Source organism: Suillus discolor, assembly GCF_016758755.1.
Source record: "Suillus discolor strain FC423 chromosome Unknown F5147scaffold_126, whole genome shotgun sequence".
Taxonomy (NCBI): domain Eukaryota; kingdom Fungi; phylum Basidiomycota; class Agaricomycetes; order Boletales; family Suillaceae; genus Suillus; species Suillus discolor.
Window position 1 is genome coordinate 44,726 of NW_024541373.1, and position 18,147 is coordinate 62,872.

Below are 18,147 nucleotides of genomic sequence, written 5' to 3' on the forward strand. Positions count from 1 at the left end.
GGTCATTATCCGGATCCGAATGGAGGCTGTTTGATAATTTTAACACACAGCCCTCATGATGTCATCTTCGCCAATACTTTTATGCAGGCTGGACCCAATGATTCCAAGTCGGAGTCGGACCGAATTGGAAAGGCTTCCAAGGGTGTTACTTACAGAAAGATCAGCGATTCAAATCGCTGTGGAGTCGACGGTGTGGTAGTTGGCATACTTATTGTGCATAGGACGGCTGGAAAAGTTGTCATCGTGAGACTAGATGTAATGGTTGGGGCAATTGTTGAAGACGTACGTGGGATACAAAAATGATCCTCTAGGACATGAAGGCGCGGGTCGAGTGATATCGTGAGAATTTGTCGTATAACAGGGGAAAGTCCCATTTTGGTGGGCCAGTTCTTGACGTCACTACAAGGTATGGAAACATAATAGGTCTATATCAAGCTCAGCGGCTCCGCTTCACTTATCATTTCCCTGTATTTCCCTACCAACTCACCCAGTGTTATGGCGAAGGCATCGGAGGACATGGCACAAAAACAAGTCACATCCCTCCTACAGCTAAAACAGACAGATTCAAGCACATCCCACGCACTTCAAACGCTCGATGACGATGTAGTTACGCCAAAGACTCCAGCAGATGAAGGAAAGCAGTTTTTTCTCGGTGAACGGAGTGCAGATGAGCGGCCGATATCCGTCTACGAGCTGAGGTTGGATCCCGATGGTGGGGCTAACAAAGACCGATCTGTGAGTGCTGTCGCTGAGCCATCACAATCAAGTTAAAATCATGTAGTATATCCGGCTTCCGCCAGCATATATTCCATATATTTTGCGCGTCTCTCTTGACGCGGGCACACCAGCTTCAAAGAATGGCGTATTCAAGACCAATTTTCCTTTGGATGGCGGCGTATTCGAACGAAACAAGTTTGTGGAGCGCAAGTGAGTTTCACGTACGTATCCAAGGCATACTGATTTTAAACCTTCCATAGGCTCCCCAGCGACTTCTCGAAACCTATTCAAGTGGATTTACCTATCTCTCATGCGGGAGCATTCAAGTATTGGGTCGAGTACGATGGTGAAGTTCCTGGAGAACGTGCTAAAGGGAGAGAAGGTTACTTTAATATAGATCCAATCTTGCGCATCAAAGCGCGATCCTCAATTCTTTCGTCAGACTTAAAGCCACTGAGTCTTGCACAGGGCGGCGCAGTTGTTTCACCGGAGATCGTGTACTTACCTCTGGACGGCCTGGCTATACTCACCATTGTTTCGAAATGGATGGGCCCAATTTCCAACTGGCGAGAACATTTCACCGAGGCAGGTGATCGTGGTTATACCATGCTGCATTGGACACCGCTACAGGAACGGGGCTCAAGTGATAGCCCATACTCCATTAAGGACCAGAAACATTATGATCCCTCCATCTTTATGGGCAGTGCTGATCCAGGTACTATCGATACTCAGGTTAAGGAGATTTTGCGTGTGGCGAAAGAGGAATACGGTCTACTAAACCTGACCGATGTCGTGTTAAATCACACTGCCAGCGACAGTCCCTGGCTCATCGACCACCCAGAGGCTGGTGAGTAACAGCAACAAGGTACTGGATTTCGCAGACTAACACTGTTCCAGGGTACAGTCCGGCAAATACCCCCCATCTGACTCCTGCTTTCGAACTTGATACCGTGATCCTGGAATTTTCTTCGTCTGTTGCATCAAAGGGCCTCCCTACACAAGTTCGATCTGAAGCAGACATTGACGTGCTCATGACTGGCCTGGCTGAATCCATCAAGGCCCATAACATGTGGCAGTACTATGTCCTAGATGTCGAGCGGGAGAAAGAAGTGGTGAAAGATGCAATAAAAAATGGGAAAATTGTACCATGGAGGGGCCCCGACGTTGCTGGAAAATCTGTTGTTGCACTTGCCGAAATTGCTAAGACCTCATCCATTGTTTCAGGTCTCAATGAACTTGGTTCACGCCATGGCGCTCGCTCAGATGGCGAGATGGTAGCAGGACTCCTCAGAGCAGCGTCCGTAAACATCGTAAACGATGTCGATATCCTGGTGGAAATTTGGGGTCGCGTGGTTGATGTGATCAATGTCCCCCTCTACGAGGAGTGGGAAAAGGACACGAAGATTGCCCTAGATCATGTGAAGAATCGCCTCAAGTATACTCGACTGGATGAGAATGGCCCAAAACTTGGTGAAATTTCAGCGAGGTAAGCAACCGAAAATATATCTCAACTGTATGTGCTAATGTGGGAGCAGCTGTCCTCTTGTAGAGTCATATTTCACTCGTTTGACACCGCCTGGTCCGTTTGACCAGGGGAAGTATAGTGTCGCCAATAACGGTTGGATATGGGACGCGGACCCACTTCAGAATTTTGCCCTCCCACCGTCAAAAGCTTACCTCCGGCGCGAGGTCATTGTATGGGGCGATTGTGTGAAGCTTCGATACGGCTCGGGGCCAGCTGACAATCCATGGCTTTGGGAGCATATGATGTCCTACGTAAGGATGCTTGCAGCCACATTCGATGGCTTTCGTATCGATAATTGTCACTCAACACCGGCGCATGTCGGTGTTGCAATGCTCGATGCGGCTCGTATCGTCAATCGAGATCTTTACGTCTGTGCCGAGCTCTTTACGGGCAGCGAGGAGATGGATCTACTATTCGTGCAGAGGTTGGGCATTAACAGTCTCGTTAGGGAAGCAGGCAACGCCTGGGATCCCAAGGAATTCTCAAGAGTCATGTATAGATTCGGCCTTGGAAAACCGCTCGGTGAGTCGCACAGGTCATTATGCTATGTAATGGGTGTTGATGTACCCATTATAGGATCTATGGATAACGCATGCTTGACAAACGTGGAAGAACTCGATCCTCCCTTCGGAAAAGGTCCAACGCGTCCATGCATCGTTAGCCCTTTGAACGGCTCTGTACCTCATGCACTCATGTACGATCTCACGCATGACAACGAGTCCTATCTCGACAAACGTTCTGCAGAGCATGCACTGTCCGTCGCTGGCATTGTCACATTTGGTTACTGTGCAATTGCTTCAGTGAAAGGTTTTGATGATCTATATCCGAAGCTAATTAATCTTGTCGAGGAAAAGCGGCAATACGAGCTAACCCGGCTTGGCGAAAATTCAGGCATTGCAAGGGCAAAGAGATTGCTGAATGGCTTGCATCGGGAAATGATTCTTGGTGGATTCGAGGAGGGCCATTACTGGCAAGAGGGTGATGTAATTATGTTATTTCTTTATTTCGTGCAGGTGCTAACAGTCAACAAGTATATCCTCGTTCAACGGATGCATCCGACCACACAAAAGGGTTATCTACTCATTGCCCATACTGCATTTTCAAAGGGCTCAAAAGACCGCGGCGTCGGTGCGTGCTACTGTACGATTTACGTGACTCACTCTAACCGATTTATAGTAAACACTATAGAGTTGTCTCGCACCAGAGCTCGATTCGTATATGGCGCTTCGATCGAATTTTCATCATACGAAACGCCATATGATTCCAACACAATCCGAGGGCTTCCCGGGAAGCTGGTCGAAATTCCCGATATTGTCGTCCCACAGATATCGCATGATGTTGCGTCGTTCTGCAGGATCACAGTTCCAGACTACTTCCCGCCTGGAAGTATTCTCATTTTTGAAGTTGAAGTTCAGAACCTGGACGATGAGCTGGACACCTTCTGTGCCTCGGATGCAGACAAAGCCTTTGGCAGCCTGGACCTTGTTGATCTGAACGTTGTATTATATCGCGCTGATGGTGAAGAAAGGGATGCGACCAGCAGCGTGATTGGTGCCTATGATGTTCCAGGTTTTGTTAAGCTGACTTATTGTGGGCTGGAGGGATGGATGCATCCTCTTCGGCACATCATGAAGTCCAATGATCTTGGGCATCCACTTTGCGAAAATTTCAGGCAAGGACTTTGGGCGCTCGACTATATCTATTCAAGACTGCAAAAGTGGGTGGTTATCTGCTTATTTGCATCTGGCGTAGCTGATATCTTCTCACCAGGCAAACAGCCCAATTCCCGAAACTTGTGCAGCCCGCGCAGTGGTTTAAAGAACGGACGGAGCGTATCAAGACCTCTGTTCCTCCTTATTTACGTCCAAAGTACTTCGCCATCCTGATATCCACTGCATACAAAGCCGCTCGCCATACAGCGATCGAACAATGCTCTGAGTTCGTATATACAGGGCATGATTTCACACAGAACCTTGCGATGTGCGCCATTCAGATGCATGGAAGGGTACAGTCCGCATCCCTTGATCCGGCCAAATCTACTCCATCACTGGCAGCAGGACTGCCGCATTTCGGCACAGGATGGGCACGTTGTTGGGGCCGCGATATCTTCATCTCTTTAAGGGGGTTGTTTTTGACTACGGGCAATTTCGAGGGCGCTAGAAAACATATCCTCGCTTTTGCGTCAACTTTGAAGCACGGGTTGATTCCCAATTTATTGGACTCCCTTAGGAAACCACGGTACGAATCAGCAGTCAGTCGTGTGAAATGATTTTCATTGTTTGATGCCTTTGCAGGTACAATTCGAGGGATTCACCATGGTGGATGTTGCAAAATATTCAAGATTATGTGGCCAGTGCACCTGATGGTCTGTCGATCCTGTCGGAGCCAGTGAAGCGTAGATTCCCTGCAGACGATACCTGGGTAGCATGGGACGATCCGCGCGCGTACACATACACGAGCACTCTTGCTGAAATCATCCAAGAGATACTTCAGCGCCACGCAAGTGGAATCGCATTTCGCGAGTATAACGCTGGTCCCAACCTTGACATGCAGATGAAGGATGAAGGGTTCGACATAAACATTCGAGTCGACTGGCAAACGGGGTTTATTTTCGGTGGGAACCAGCACAATTGTGGGACTTGGATGGATAAGATGGGAGAATCTGAGAAGGCGGGCACGAAGGGGGTTCCTGGGACACCGAGAGACGGCGCACCGGTCGAGATAACCGGTTTGCTGAAAAGTACGCTGCGATGGCTTGATACACTGTCGAGTATTGGAAGTTTCCCATTCAAGGGTGTTGAAGCGACAAGTGGGATTTCTTTTACCGACTCATTACGTGGCCCACTAACGTGATCTTTGAAGTCAATGGGCAGGATTCCTTTGTTTCCTACAAGACCTGGGGAGACCTCATACAGCAGTCCTTCGAAAGATGCTACTACGTTCCCTTGAGTGAGACTAACAGTTATTTCCAGTTGTTACATGTCATTCTTATTCTTAAACAGACACCGGTGATGACTCGCGCTATGATGTGGATTCTACTATCATCAATAGAAGGGGCATCTACAAGGATGTGTATGGTTCTGGCCCAGGTCGAGAATGGTCTGATTACCAGTTCAGACCAAATTTCCCGATCGCAATGACTGTAGCGCCAGAGCTATTCCATCCTCAGCATGCCCTGCATGCACTCCGCCTTGCTGACCAGGTTTTACGAAGCCCACTTGGCATGAAAACCTTGGATCCGAGTGACATGCAATATCGGCCTCAATATGACAACTCTAATGACACCACGGACCGGTCTGTTGCAAAGGGACTGAACTATCACAATGTAAGTTTGAGTGATGATTAAGTCATGTTACGTGTCTAAGCGGCCTGCTTGTTCTGAAGGGCCCTGAATGGGGTTGGCCGCTTGGATATTTCCTCCGCGCTTACCTTTACTTCGACACACGATTTGGTACAGGCAAAGAGGTCAGTACAGAGTTTCATGGGCGGTCACGGTCTCTGCGAGCTAACAGACACTGACAGGATTCAACTCAGACGCTTCACTATCTTCACAAAATTCTACTCACCCCTAAGCATCATATCCAGACCGACTCTTGGGCTGGCATCCCCGAGCTGACAAATAAGGATGGTCAATATTGTGCTGACTCGTGTAATACCCAAGCCTGGAGTGCCAGCACGTTGCTAGACTTTTTGAAAGAGGTTCATGAAATGGCGTCATGTAAGTGAGCACGAGAGTAACACCTTTGTGGTAAATGTAGGAAATATTTGTAGTTGAAAGAAGTGCCAATCAAACTTTATTCCATCGTCACATCTGAGAAGCGTTGGAGAAGCACACGAATTTACATTGAGATTGAATATTGACTGGCAGCAGGTGGTCTGTGTATGGTCATGTTTGTTGCGGAGAGATGGCTTGTAAGTCTTGATTCCAACTTTCGCAATCAGACTCATCAGCTCGCTGAGAGCTCTCCTCTCTTTCTTATGTCTTTCTTTGGGTTCGAAAGAAGCAATTTAGAACAAGAAAAGAAGAAATTTTTGGAAGGCGGCCTTCAGGAAACCGAGGACCTTGCGGTCTACACCTGGGGTGAAGAGAGCTATGACGGGCTAGGAGATGCACTCCTTGAGGGCGGTGATGAACTGAATGATGAGACCTTTGGAGAGACAGGTGCTGTCGGTGAGATGCAATCGTCATTAGCAAGGGCAAAGGAGTGACAATAATTTCTGCTGCAACCAGGCAAAGATTTCGATTTTACAAGTCAAACTCTTCCTACCCCCATTGGAGCTACACGTGGCAGGTTCACTCCTACTGCAGAGCCTTTCAGAGAGCGGACACCTGTGGTTGAACGAACGGAACCTGCGTCGAATTCTCGTGATCGAGGTATGCGGTCAGATACATCCAATCAGTTTTGGTTCTTAACATTCACCGTTACAGGGCTTTCTCCAGCTCCAAAATCCCTTGAGTCAATATGGGACGACAAATCGCCGTTCTCTATGCTTTCTCGTACTGCAGGTCATCAACGTGTGCCCTCCAATTTGATGAAATCTCCGTTCCCGCCCTCGAGGTCCCCAGCGCTCAATGCATACGCGGACCATCGGCCTCTCAGTCAACAACAGCCCATCTCTCATGGTATCAACCAGACAGGTGTTCGCACTCTGCAGGAGATTGAGGCTGAAATGCGGGCTGCTCAGCAGAAGCGCAAGCTGCAAGAAGAGATGCTTCTGCAAGTTCAGCTGCAGCAAGAGTTGCAAAGAGAGGAAGAACTTCGCAGACAAGAAGAGTCACGCAGACAAGAAGAGTTTCGCGTTCAAGAACTCGAACGGCAAGACCTGCAGAGGCTTCAACAGGAACATTTGCTTGCAGATCGCATGCGAGCTCGTTTAGAGCAAGAACAGCAGCTTCGCTTGCAACAGCAAGCCCGAATGTCCACTCCGCGGGTGGTCCCTCATCTTGCACCTTCCCCTCGCTTCAATCAGCAGCATCAACACCAACAACAAATACTCCTTCTCCAACAAGAGCAGGAGCGTCAACAACAAGAGCGACTGAAAGAGCTTCAAGAGCGCCTCCGTATGGAAGAACTGGAACGGCAGCTTCGCGCGCAGCAACTATCACAGTTGCAGCAGCAACAACCGAATTTGCTCGCGCGCAGGCAGTCTCCTTACGCTGACACACAACGTCGCACGCATTCTCCTGTCATCGACTCTCAGTACGCACTGTTCAATCAGCAAAACACTCAGTATATGCCCCAGAGCATCCAACTGCAACAGAGACTTTTGTCAGAGATGGCACAAGTTGAGTTCATGCGAGATATGCAGGGCATCAGTCAGGCTGAGCAAGAAGCGTTACGGGTTGAGGCCATGCGTAAGATCATGGAAACCGAGCGGATGGAGGAGAGGCGCCGTCGCAAGGCCGCCAAGATCGCACACATGGTGAAGCCCGCAAATCCGTTCACTTTCCTCACGCTCATGACGATTTGCAGTCTCGCTACAATGATCTAATGACACAATCCGACAAGGATTTTATTACTCGTATTCAAGTCTCCCAGCTCGTTACGCAGGATCCCTATGCCGAAGACTTCTACGCTCAGGTTTATGGTGCTATTCTTCGTTCACGATTGGGACTCCAGTCGCAGGATGAGCGCGTGATCAAATTTGGCTCCAGTGGTGGCGTTGGTCTTGGATTGGCACAAAAGGGCAGTGGCAGAAGGCAGAGTGCGATGCAAAAGATGGAAGCGCAGGTCGAACGGATTGTCAACAATGCACGACTTAGGGAGAAGGAAAAGGGATTGCACTGTACGTCTTCCACGAGGCCTTTCTTTTTGTCTGACGCTCAGCGTTTCGAAAGCTTTGCACAGTCTCCAGGGCGCTCTTGGTAAAACGTCCGGCCGTAGCTACAAGGCTGCACCGCGACAGCTTCTGCAGGTTGATGCTTCTTCAGCAACTCCTACCATGTCTGGTACCCATCCTCACATATCCAAAGAAGATGGAAACGGTGCCGCGCAAGAGGCTGCGAAACTCGGTCGCGAGGCGCTTGGACAAGCTGCTGGAGTGCGTGCTGATACCTTCATCTAATGTGAACTATTTACGTTTTGTATCTAGAGCGACGGCGTGGTGCGAAAGGACCCGCTCACCCAACGGCAAACACTTGTTGTGTTGGAGGGGCTTTATGATCTGGTCCTCAATATCGAGCAGCTCAGGCGAGATCAGCCTCTAGAAGAGGATGAGGAGGACGGGGAAGCTTTCGTCTCATGGTAATTTTTTTCTTCTTCTTGCGAAACAGCACTGACAATATTTTAGGTCAGCGACATACAATGATCTTGTCGAGCAAATATGGATGAATTTGAAGGTCATGTTACCTCTTGAAACGAGGTGAGTTATAGCATGCTTGGAAGCTGTTTCGTTTATATTGACATACAATTTTAGTGACCCCCATCCATTTGTGTCTCTACTTACCCCGGTTAAGGGGAAAAAAATTCTGCCGCGGCTCAGCCGCCACATTGCGCCTCCTAGGATGCTCACGCTTCTTACACTTTTGGTCGCCTGCTTCTCTCAGCTTGACGTTATCAAGCGTGCAGCTATTCTCGACTCATCAGAGGAATCCCCCGAACGTCAGGATGTGGAGCGACAGACACAAGCCTTTTTGGGAAGTGTTCTGCAGAGTATTTTGCCTGTGGTTGCGAAGGCTGAGCTGAGGGTCATCACTGGGCTGCTTGGATTACTCTTGGATCGCACCAACATTGTCGTCTCTGCTCAGACTCGGGTACGAGGGTTTTTTTGTCTCATGATATACGGAGTCACTTATCCATCGTACTCAGCCTGGGATTGCCATGTTAACGTTGTTCTTGAGTCGAGTCGAGATAGTTAAACAAGGCATGAGTAGTGCGCAAGAATCCTCAGAAATACCAACGCCTGCGGAAGCTCAACAATGGTATGGAATTTTCCAGTTTCAAAAATAGTCTACTCTAATATGATCGTTCGCAGGCAAACCATGTTTGATCATCTATTTCAACTTTTGATGCCCCATTTCGTGCTCTTGTTTCCCTCGACTCGTCTTGTGACTCAACCCCTCACTGTAGCAGCTCCCCTTCCTCCTACAGACATCCTTGACCAGCCTGTCTGGCAATTCCTCGCTGCGCTTGCACTGCACGCCTCCTCTGACCAACAATCTATTCTCGTCACCAGCCTCCGCGAAAAAGTACTAGATATCGTAACAAGTGTCAGCAAGGGCTGGGTAGCAGATGAAGAGGAGCGACAGACGAAACTGGCTAACGTCAACCTCTTCCTCCACGCGCTTGGGCTGGACAGTTCGCAGATCTCGGTGTGATTCTGGCTGTGGTTCGGACCTCATCATGTATCACTATCATTGCTTGCGTCGTTAGAAAGATAAAATAACTCACGGCTTGTCACTCATCCAAGTAAAATGGGCTGCTCATTGACTTAATTACCTTAGATTGAATCAATTTTTCTCTTTGCCATAGTGTGCTGAAATGTCAAAATCTTTGAGATTGCACAACTTTTCCAACGGACAAACAACGATAAAAAAGAGTAGTGCGAGCCGCTGCGATAAATGCCCACCAGCAATTATTCGACATTCAAGTGAACTCCTGAAGACACATCAGCTCACGAGCGTCGTAAGTCAAAGAGATGGTAGCACTGCAGCCAGTAAGCTCCATCCGACGCTTGGTGCCTCTTTCCAACAGTTCTGATGCCAAACAAGGCTTTCCCATGAGATCTAGAACAGGCAAGGAAGGTAAGGAAGGGAGTTTCCGCTCTGGCAAGTCAAGCAGGCCGGGGCAAAGTGGTAATGAGGCATTCGTCAACGGCATTAAGGGAAGCATGAATAACGCTTTCTTGCGAAGGTACTCTTCCTCTGGTTGGTCTTTGACATGGGAGCCAATCTCGAGGTGATTAGTCGATAGTGATGTGAAGTTGTCGTAGTTCGGGTATAGCATGACATAGCCACGAAGATAGACGAGCTCGATGAAGTATTTCTTCCATGACTTGACCCACTTGTTGGAGCGGATGTCGGGAATGACATTCTCTTGTATTTTCATAGAGTACTCGGAGAGGCGGATCGAGAGGTAGTCATGAAACTCGCGCCAGTGTTCTGGGAAGTAGACTGCGCCCCAGCTACAGGGTATCTGGGACAAGTATGGGGTGCTAGGGTTCAGGATGCCATCGGTGGCGAAAAGCGCCCTAGCATCGAAAGACCTCCGGCCTTCTGGTCTGAGCTCGATCATTTTTTGCTGATAAAGACTGACGCCAAACACAGACGGAGAGATATTTTCGGGTCCACCATACCTCCAAAAAATGTGTTGATCATGGGAAAACTTGCTAAAATTCGTAGTTAACTTACCGGTATCTCAAGACAGTCATCTTGATCCACGCAAAGAACAAGGGAGACACCTCGATGTCATCCTCGAAAATTAAGCCATAAGAATCGTTGGAGTTTGGGTACCAAGACTCGACGACAGCAGGGAGGAGACCGCCATGTATGACCCTGCGGTGGACAAAGACGTCGCCATGCGGCCATTCGAAATCTTGTATGACCCTCAAGGTTTCGAAGTCGGCAGTCTGCTCCAGATTGATACGCAGTCCGATTCTTTCTCCAAAGTACAGAGCACGGGTCAAGGACGTCAGCAGCCGTTGCAAAGAGTGAGGTCTATGATCGGTTATGACGCTAATGGTGATTTCGGGTACATTCCAGTCTGCTCTCGGTTAGATAATAACGACGAGAATGACGCTTGTTACTAACTGCGAAGTTCACGAAGGGTGAGTGAACCGATCCACTCTGAGTGTGGTATGTCAGCTCGAGGTAATCTAATGAACGTGGTTTTACGGTAGGGCTCGTGTAGAAGAACCATCGTGAACGTAACAGACAAAAAATCTTGAACGTCCAAAGCGAAGATAACATCGGGTGAAGCATCCAGAGAATCCAGCCAACTATGCAAGGTCGGAGCGGTGTAAGAAAGGGTTGAGCACTGAAGAGTGCAGTCCTCAGAAGAACAATAGATGGTATCGCTCGATGACGCCTGGTACAGCAAGACCGATATGGTATGACCAACCGACTGGAGTCTGCAGACAATAGGCATGAAAGCACGGAGATCTTCTAAATGAGGAACGGTCAGAACGAGATGACCCCAAGCTGATGTCGGCCGTTTTTGCGTACGACTGTCGTTGTCCGCTGATAGAATCCATGTCTGGTTGTGCTCTATCCGAGTTGTTTCGAGGGATGGAAGGTGGAAGTTTTGTTCGCAACATCGGAGGTTGTCGATATCGGATGGAAGAACCAACCCTCCTATCTTCTCGATATGAATCTTCGCAACGTGCACGCCAAAAGCAACCCAAGGATCAGAATCGGCGAGATGCGAAAAAGTGCGAGGGAATAGATAGGTGGGTGCCACGAAGGGAGGGATGAGGTACTCGGCAGGCTCGAAATCGCTAGTCGCAAGTATACGACTGAAATTGGCAGGGAATCGGAGGAAGCCATTAGGTCCGACTGGTAGGGAAACGGATAGTGGACTGAGTAAATAGGCCTGCTGTCCACTGCTGAGGTCTCGCAAGCCATAGCTGTCGAGAACAAGAACCCATTCCGTTCTAACTCGAAACACGGCACTCGTAAGTGTACTGTTGTAGAACGAAGAGCTTGTGTAGGGTAACAGTGAGATATTAGGGTGGTCAACGGCGTCATTGTATGACAAGATCTTCTTGAGTAACCGTCGCGCATCTGAAAGGATTGTTTGTGGGCAGATCAAAAAGACTTCTCGAACGGTGTCCAAAGGAACGAGAAACGGGGACAGCAAAGCTTCGAGACCTTCAAAAGAATGAAGAGTAACTGGCAGTATAGCCGTCAGAGAGCCATTTTCGATGGGTGATGTAGACAAGTTCATTGGTGTACGCAGAACGTCGTTGACCTTGTCCGACACATCTGATTTAGAATGATTCGGCATCCAGAGCCACAAAACCGCAGCAAACAGGCTCAATAAGAACAAAGGCTTGGTTCGTGACAGTGGTACCTTGCAAGAAGGCTGCTGTTTGTTAGGTCTTTTGTGTCGAGCCATCATGCCTTCGTGGTATATAAGTTCAAGCTCGGTAGTGACTGTGCATATGTGTACTTATGTTTGTCATGCTCCAACTTTGGTTAATCGTCATTTGGAGCTGACCAATTTCTTCTTCTTCGACATCCATCATGGCTTCAACATCAGACGCAGCGCTGAAGGAAGAAATCGCCCGACTGACAGGTGAGATTACTTTTTTTATTGGGACATTATTTTTCACAAGCCACGCAGGTGCCATCAGTCAACATAAATCGACTCAGCAATCCGTTGAATCCTTCTCAGCCCCCAGGAGCAACGCATATTTTAATCCAAAGTATAAACCGCCAGCATTTTATAGACCTTCCGAATATCAGAAACCAGCAACAAAGTATACCCACCCGCTTACAAAACCACCCCGTCCACCTCAAGCCTCGTCTACCCATGACGTTGTTATCGATGGTGTGACTTTCGAATCGTCAACTAGATCTCTCGTGCGCAAAGATTGTGAGTTTGTCTCCTTGTCAGTATCTGGTTACAGGTTAGTTGCATTTTTATAACCGCGGAATGTCGATTACAGTGCCAAAGCCTCCATCGGCTCCACCCAAGGCTCCACTTCGGCCAATTCCCCAACAAGTAGATTTTTCCAGAACAACAACAGGGCACTTGATCCCGACTGGCCGTGCATACAAACCCAAGACTTCGTCCCGCGCTCGTCAGCGTCGGCCAAGAAACCGGAATATGACTCTAGATAACACTCGAGGTTCTCAACAGTCCGTCCACCGATTAAGTTTCTGCTACAGATTCAACCTGATGACATCTACTAGACGCAAAAATAAGCGCATGAAATACCTGGACAAACCCTGCCCCCGCTTCACAACTACAGGTGCGTGGCCAGCCTCTTTTTTCACGGTACCTTTGCTAAATCTGTATCCACCCAATGCCTGTGCTGCAACAGGTGCCTGCAGCCGCGGTCTGACTTGCATGTACCAGCATGACCCTAACAAGATCGCCATCTGCTGGAACTTTTTGCATGGCAACTGCTCCAGCACGGCTGAAACCTGTAACCTCTCACACGAGCCGACCCCTGAACGGACGCCTCTCTGCGTGCATTTTGCCAACAACGGACGGTGCACTCGAGAAAATTGTCACTTTCCTCACGTCCGTGTGGGACAGCAACGCGGCGTGTGTCGCGACTTCGCAGTACTTGGTTACTGTGCCAAGGGCCTCGACTGCGAGATGCAACATATCAGAGAGTGCCCAGACTTTGCTGAGAAAGGAAGTTGTTCGACAAAAGGATGCAAGCTTCCGCACGTTATTCGTGCCAACCGCAACCGCAAGCCTCCAGTGCCAACAGCCTCATTGACTTCGGATATTGCTGCTGCTACTTCTTCCACTGTCATACCTGGTTCTGATACTAGTTCTGACGATGTTTTGAGTTCACAGCATGTCGCGGTCGAGGATGCCCGGCTCGGGGATGAGTATATTTCTCTTATGTTCAATGAAAGTGAGGAAGAAAGCGACGACGACGATGACGAAGAAGATGATGACAACGGCGAGGAAGAGGGCTTAAGCCCCACCGATGAATTAGATGGTTCAGATGAGGGTCCTTTGACTTGATTTCATTATTATCTCCTTTCGATGTATATATCACTTCAGCATATGTATACAATTTCTTGATTCTCAATAGCAATCCGTGCAACTTCACAAGATTGAAGAAACATATTCAGGCCTCGGAAAGTAAACTGTTCACGCGAGTTGAGGGCAGCCCGAGCATGATGCCGCATGCATCATAGTCAAATATTGGGTTGAGATATATAACAAAGCGAAGGAAAGCATGGCAAAATAATCCATGATAATTCATCTATGTCACTGTTAACTCCCGCAGACGACGAACGGTGCTAGGCAGATAGCCAGTTTTGATGCCCAACAATGTGAATGGGGTGACTCACCCCCGTACGGTAGCCGCCGCAGTCGTCGATACTGTCCATGCACCGCCAACGATAATATTTTTGCAAGAGTTGCAATGTCAGATACTAACGGCGGTATGCTTCATGGAGCCCTGTCCTGTGACGAGATGAGAATGGCTAAGCACATGTGCACATTAGATCTTTCACTAACCTTACTGCATAAGGTCACCAGGTGCAGGTGTACTGGGCGTACTGCGTGATTTTCATCTGAAAATTGTTTTATTAGAGGAGTCACAGGTGTGAAATTTTGAAGTTCACCGCACAACTACTTGTTTAATTTTGTCAAGTGGTACCTCTCATAGACCTATCATGAAACAAAATCATTATTGAGTGGGGCTAAGGGTCTTGGTTCGAAAGGAAACATTGGACTGCATTATGATAATATTATGACGCCTTCTTCTCATCAGCAGCGTCTATCCCTGTCGTCACCAGTTTGGACAGGCGAGAAGCCATATCGATCGTCATTATGAGGGGTATCACGAAGAATGGAATGTAGCTCGATAACAGCAGGGAGCGTTGAAAGGTTGTTACAGAGACTATTTTGTTAGCTATGGTCTGCGCACTGGTTGTAGGCGTCGCCAGCAAGACAGACAGACATGGTAAAGTCGTGGTGGTGGTAGATGCGGCGTATACAAGGAGAAGCACATATATGGATCGCGAATCTGAATGCTGATTAGACACATATTCACGTTTCAAGAGATATAACTCAGGGATGTCTCACCTCGCCAAAGGCCTCTTGCTCCGAGTATGAAGACAGGAAATTGAAAGAGGCTACGTAGACGCAGTTTAGGATAGGGAACAACATTTAGTCAGAGACTCTCATACGCTTCAACTGCAAGGAAGGTCTTGAACCAAACAAAAGGCTTGCTATCTCCCAACATTCCCAAGACGCTTCCGATCAGCGGGTCGTTCGACATTTGGATATATAGTCGTGGAAGAGCACGTATGAAATACGGTATTAACCAAGGAGGATACAGGGCTTGCAGATCAATGAGCAAAGTTGCGGGTATATGGACCTATTTCTGTTAAGTATGTGGGATTTTTGATAACTAATTTGACGCACCAAGAAAAAGACGAAGTAGACTAGGTCTAAGGGACGAGAAGTGATTGGAATCGCGGTGCGCATGATTCGCAATAACGACGCCTTCAAAATTAGTTGCAATCTCCCCTGGGCCAAATAGGAAGAAGTCGAGTCAGAGGTGGCTGAAGAAATGTTAACGATTGTTCAATTTTGAACAAGTTGAAGTATGGGCCGTCGGTACTCGGATCATCCTCCTACGTACTCGGCCCAGTGACTCAGGTAGCTAGCCCGACAATCCATCGATCAACATGTCTCGATACCCTTACACCCGTTTATTTTGGCAATCAGAGCGCTCCATCGTTATCGCAGGACCTCACATACAAGTCCTTGACACTAAGTAGCACTTCTTTTCTTTTTTACATTCCGACACTTACTACTTTCTTTTCAGTACGGGTGATGTCCTACATTCAACCGGAAAATGTGAGGAAGATCAAATTGCACCAGGTCCCATCCGTTGTGCTGCGTTGAGTGATTGCGGAAAGTACCTTGCAACTTCAGGAGATGATAAGAAGCTCAAGACCTGGCAAGTCGATGATCTAAAACTCCTCAGTTCAAGGTATGTACTTCCAAACCTCCAACCTTTGCTGTTCTGAAGGCAGCGCAGAGTACTGCCGAAGAAGCCAACACATATCAATTTTGCGAATCATAAAGACATACTTGTTGCAGACAAATTCGGTGACATATTCCGGTAGGATGTTCGACATCAAACAATATTATACTTAACTTGTCGTGCTCTAGTTATCAGCTGCACCCAAACTCAAATGAATCATCCAGTGGGTGCGGGCGTGACGCTTTGTCATCTCATGAAAATCCCTCTGGCGGGGAACTCATTCTGGGTCACGCTTCCCTCTTGACTACATTTTTGCTGACCGCTGACGGGCAGTATATTGTGACTGCCGATAGAGACGAACACATCAGAGTCAGCTGGTACCCACAGGGATACACGATTGAGAGTTACTGCCTCGGTCACCAAAAGTGCGAAGCCTTGTTCTCTCTGAGCTCAGAAACGCTAATACCACATGATTCAGATACGTTTCTGCACTTCATATTCCTTCATTTTCTTCAAGGACACTTATCTCTGGCGGCGGAGATTCCGTGTTAAAACTATGGGATTGGATGAGCGGGAAACTGCTACGTAACATCGATGTCTTTTCTGCCGTTCAACCCTTCATCGCGGTAAAGGCGCCTAAAAAGAAAAGGGGGTGGAAGAATGAAGACGAGGATATAGAGCCAATTGAAAGAAAAAGAGGACGAAGAAAAAATCCAGGTAAACGCAAAGAAAAACGAAGTGGTGACGACGGGGACACGGAAGAAAGCCAAAATTCAGCAACGCCTGAGGGACAACCTGGAGAAGTGTCGACAGAAGAAAGCGAGGTCGTGTTTGTGGTGCACAGGATATCATCAATCCCTTCGCCAGTGCCAAGAATCGTGTTCAGTGTAGTCGGGTAAGTCTTGTATGTCGCACATTGTGCCAGCTAATGATATGGACAGAGCCACTGCTATCTTTTGGTTTCCAATAAATGACGACTCTGAGGCTTGTATACAGCATGAGCCATTTTATAAACCTATCATTGACTTCACCCTGGAAGACGATGGCTCTATTTGGGTTTTACTCGATGCTGATCGATCTTCACAAGGAGGTTGGAGTAGTAAAGGCGAAAGCGACGACTCGAATTTAGTCGAAGTACGACGATGGACACTTAACAATGTTACCTATTTTCTCCCTTACCAAACTGATCGGCTGCTCACAGTGCTATTATTAACAGTTCACGGCAAGCGATCCTCCGCCATTGGCTTTGGCACTTAACTCTCGCACCCTGCCCGGTAAATTTGTATCGTTTCTACTTCAGACTCAATTATGACGGGAATTCTAGCCACCCAAGTTGATCTCAAAGTTCTGGACCTATACTTAGATCTCTTGGCGCTTCCCAAACATATCGAGGCTGTGGCTGAGGACAGGACCCAGGACTTGACTGAGATGGGTATCGATGATGTGGCAACTGCAGATATTGGATCAAATGATGGGGGTTTTAGCAAGAGAGAATTAGGGAGGTTAAAGCACAAGCAAGCGCTGCGGCGTTTGCAGGAGGTAGGTCGAGGAGCGAATCTGGATTTCGAGCCATTACCAACAGACAGTAAGAGAGTAAAGAGTGGTGGAAGAAGGGACACCCTTGCACTAGGCATGGATGGGACATAAACTCCAATTCGGTTCAAGATGGTCCTACGAGTTCGTGTTCAAGCCCTACAAGTACTAGATGTCCACAGGAGTCCGCGCATTTTTGGCGAAACATTTATTACTCCACATCGCACAAACAAAAAAATTAATTCTTTGACAGTTTGACAGTGTGACATCGAAAGTACAACGTCTGCTAGTTTTTTTTTCGAAAATCGACATGTTGAGTCCAGCGGAGAGTTAAACTTACCGCGCAGGAAAGTTTACTGCTCTATTACATAGTGAGGCACGAACGAAGGATTACATCAGGAAACCGACGCGAAAATGATAATATTTGAGAAAGCTTTATCTGAAGCACAATTTGTATAATATGTATCATAATTGCACTTCACCTGAGAAAGCTTTAAATACCCGGACTAAGTCGGATAGAACCCGCCAAATACACATTTGTGATAGTTTCCTTACCAGTTCATCATCAAGATGGCATGTATTGTAATGTCTGCCATCGCAACAAAGGAATATTATTTTGTTAAAATACCCCACAATCACCTGGTTGAGTATCACTTGTAATACACTACAATTTTGTGCTTCCCTGGTCATGGCATTTAACCTTCTGCAGTTTTTTCTTCCTTCATAATCTCCAGAAGAATGCC

General features: G+C 47.8%; 6 protein-coding genes across 6 annotated transcripts; 4 read left to right on the forward strand and 2 right to left on the reverse strand.

Annotated features, from left to right (window-relative positions):
* The first annotated feature begins 410 nt into the window (after window positions 1–410).
* On the forward strand, window positions 411–6,050 carry F5147DRAFT_727310 (glycoside hydrolase family 13 protein). The gene is made up of 14 exons (XM_041439250.1): window positions 411–735; window positions 782–927; window positions 978–1,564; window positions 1,615–2,203; window positions 2,253–2,764; window positions 2,819–3,225; window positions 3,274–3,370; window positions 3,419–3,959; window positions 4,013–4,480; window positions 4,537–5,051; window positions 5,105–5,191; window positions 5,245–5,567; window positions 5,627–5,707; window positions 5,765–6,050. Exons 1-14 carry the CDS (start codon window positions 496–498, stop codon window positions 5,966–5,968), a joined length of 4,797 nt encoding a protein of 1,598 aa, XP_041285398.1. The 5' UTR covers window positions 411–495; the 3' UTR covers window positions 5,969–6,050.
* A 95-nt stretch (window positions 6,051–6,145) lies between these two features.
* F5147DRAFT_727312 (topoisomerase II-associated protein PAT1) lies at window positions 6,146–9,711 on the forward strand. The gene is made up of 10 exons (XM_041439251.1): window positions 6,146–6,413; window positions 6,474–6,617; window positions 6,672–7,666; window positions 7,717–8,029; window positions 8,082–8,284; window positions 8,336–8,487; window positions 8,534–8,605; window positions 8,660–8,996; window positions 9,052–9,164; window positions 9,218–9,711. Exons 1-10 carry the CDS (start codon window positions 6,221–6,223, stop codon window positions 9,558–9,560), a joined length of 2,865 nt encoding a protein of 954 aa, XP_041285399.1. The 5' UTR covers window positions 6,146–6,220; the 3' UTR covers window positions 9,561–9,711.
* A 117-nt stretch (window positions 9,712–9,828) lies between these two features.
* Window positions 9,829–12,186, reverse strand: F5147DRAFT_658817 (uncharacterized protein; the record flags this gene model as incomplete). The annotated part of the gene is made up of 3 exons (XM_041434499.1): window positions 9,829–10,537; window positions 10,593–10,944; window positions 10,992–12,186. The coding sequence occupies 3 exons, from the start codon at window positions 12,184–12,186 to the stop codon at window positions 9,829–9,831; spliced, it is 2,256 nt and encodes a 751-aa protein (XP_041285400.1).
* Window positions 12,187–12,392: 206 nt separating this feature from the next.
* F5147DRAFT_727322 (uncharacterized protein) lies at window positions 12,393–13,970 on the forward strand. The gene is made up of 5 exons (XM_041439252.1): window positions 12,393–12,477; window positions 12,526–12,777; window positions 12,851–13,043; window positions 13,098–13,156; window positions 13,229–13,970. Exons 1-5 carry the CDS (start codon window positions 12,426–12,428, stop codon window positions 13,888–13,890), a joined length of 1,218 nt encoding a protein of 405 aa, XP_041285401.1. The 5' UTR covers window positions 12,393–12,425; the 3' UTR covers window positions 13,891–13,970.
* Window positions 13,971–14,553: 583 nt separating this feature from the next.
* On the reverse strand, window positions 14,554–15,496 carry F5147DRAFT_55973 (transmembrane protein 6/97). The gene is made up of 4 exons (XM_041430569.1): window positions 15,304–15,496; window positions 15,066–15,256; window positions 14,962–15,011; window positions 14,554–14,902 (listed from the first exon to the last, which is right to left on the reverse strand). Exons 1-4 carry the CDS (start codon window positions 15,364–15,366, stop codon window positions 14,625–14,627), a joined length of 582 nt encoding a protein of 193 aa, XP_041285402.1. The 5' UTR covers window positions 15,367–15,496; the 3' UTR covers window positions 14,554–14,624.
* F5147DRAFT_727332 (WD40-repeat-containing domain protein) lies at window positions 15,486–17,659 on the forward strand. Its single transcript, XM_041439253.1, has 9 exons — window positions 15,486–15,658; window positions 15,710–15,877; window positions 15,926–16,009; window positions 16,060–16,296; window positions 16,350–16,766; window positions 16,813–17,029; window positions 17,088–17,145; window positions 17,196–17,410; window positions 17,462–17,659. The coding sequence occupies exons 1-9, from the start codon at window positions 15,570–15,572 to the stop codon at window positions 17,516–17,518; spliced, it is 1,542 nt and encodes a 513-aa protein (XP_041285403.1). The 5' UTR covers window positions 15,486–15,569; the 3' UTR covers window positions 17,519–17,659.
* Window positions 17,660–18,147: the final 488 nt, after the last annotated feature.

Bases quoted from the DNA above. Each gene is read 5' to 3' on its own strand.
- F5147DRAFT_727310 (XM_041439250.1), top strand. From the start codon at position 496: ATGGCGAAGGCATCGGAGGACATGGCACAAAAACAAGTCACATCCCTC. The intron at 2,765-2,818 runs GTGAGTCGCACA...TACCCATTATAG, and splicing joins CGGCCTTGGAAAACCGCTCG to GATCTATGGATAACGCATGC. The intron at 5,192-5,244 runs GTGAGACTAACA...ATTCTTAAACAG, and splicing joins ATGCTACTACGTTCCCTTGA to ACACCGGTGATGACTCGCGC.
- F5147DRAFT_727312 (XM_041439251.1), top strand. From the start codon at position 6,221: ATGTCTTTCTTTGGGTTCGAAAGAAGCAATTTAGAACAAGAAAAGAAG. The intron at 6,618-6,671 runs GTATGCGGTCAG...TCACCGTTACAG, and splicing joins GTCGAATTCTCGTGATCGAG to GGCTTTCTCCAGCTCCAAAA. The intron at 8,488-8,533 runs GTAATTTTTTTC...ACAATATTTTAG, and splicing joins GGGGAAGCTTTCGTCTCATG to GTCAGCGACATACAATGATC.
- F5147DRAFT_727322 (XM_041439252.1), top strand. From the start codon at position 12,426: ATGGCTTCAACATCAGACGCAGCGCTGAAGGAAGAAATCGCCCGACTG. The intron at 12,478-12,525 runs GTGAGATTACTT...CAAGCCACGCAG, and splicing joins AGAAATCGCCCGACTGACAG to GTGCCATCAGTCAACATAAA. The intron at 12,778-12,850 runs GTGAGTTTGTCT...TGTCGATTACAG, and splicing joins ATCTCTCGTGCGCAAAGATT to TGCCAAAGCCTCCATCGGCT.
- F5147DRAFT_55973 (XM_041430569.1), bottom strand. From the start codon at position 15,366: ATGCGCACCGCGATTCCAATCACTTCTCGTCCCTTAGACCTAGTCTAC. The intron at 15,257-15,303 runs GTGCGTCAAATT...TAACAGAAATAG, and splicing joins TCTACTTCGTCTTTTTCTTG to GTCCATATACCCGCAACTTT. The intron at 14,903-14,961 runs GTGAGACATCCC...ATCAGCATTCAG, and splicing joins AGCAAGAGGCCTTTGGCGAG to ATTCGCGATCCATATATGTG.
- F5147DRAFT_727332 (XM_041439253.1), top strand. From the start codon at position 15,570: ATGTCTCGATACCCTTACACCCGTTTATTTTGGCAATCAGAGCGCTCC. The intron at 15,878-15,925 runs GTATGTACTTCC...AAGGCAGCGCAG, and splicing joins CTAAAACTCCTCAGTTCAAG to AGTACTGCCGAAGAAGCCAA. The intron at 17,411-17,461 runs GTAGGTCGAGGA...ACAGACAGTAAG, and splicing joins CGCTGCGGCGTTTGCAGGAG to AGAGTAAAGAGTGGTGGAAG.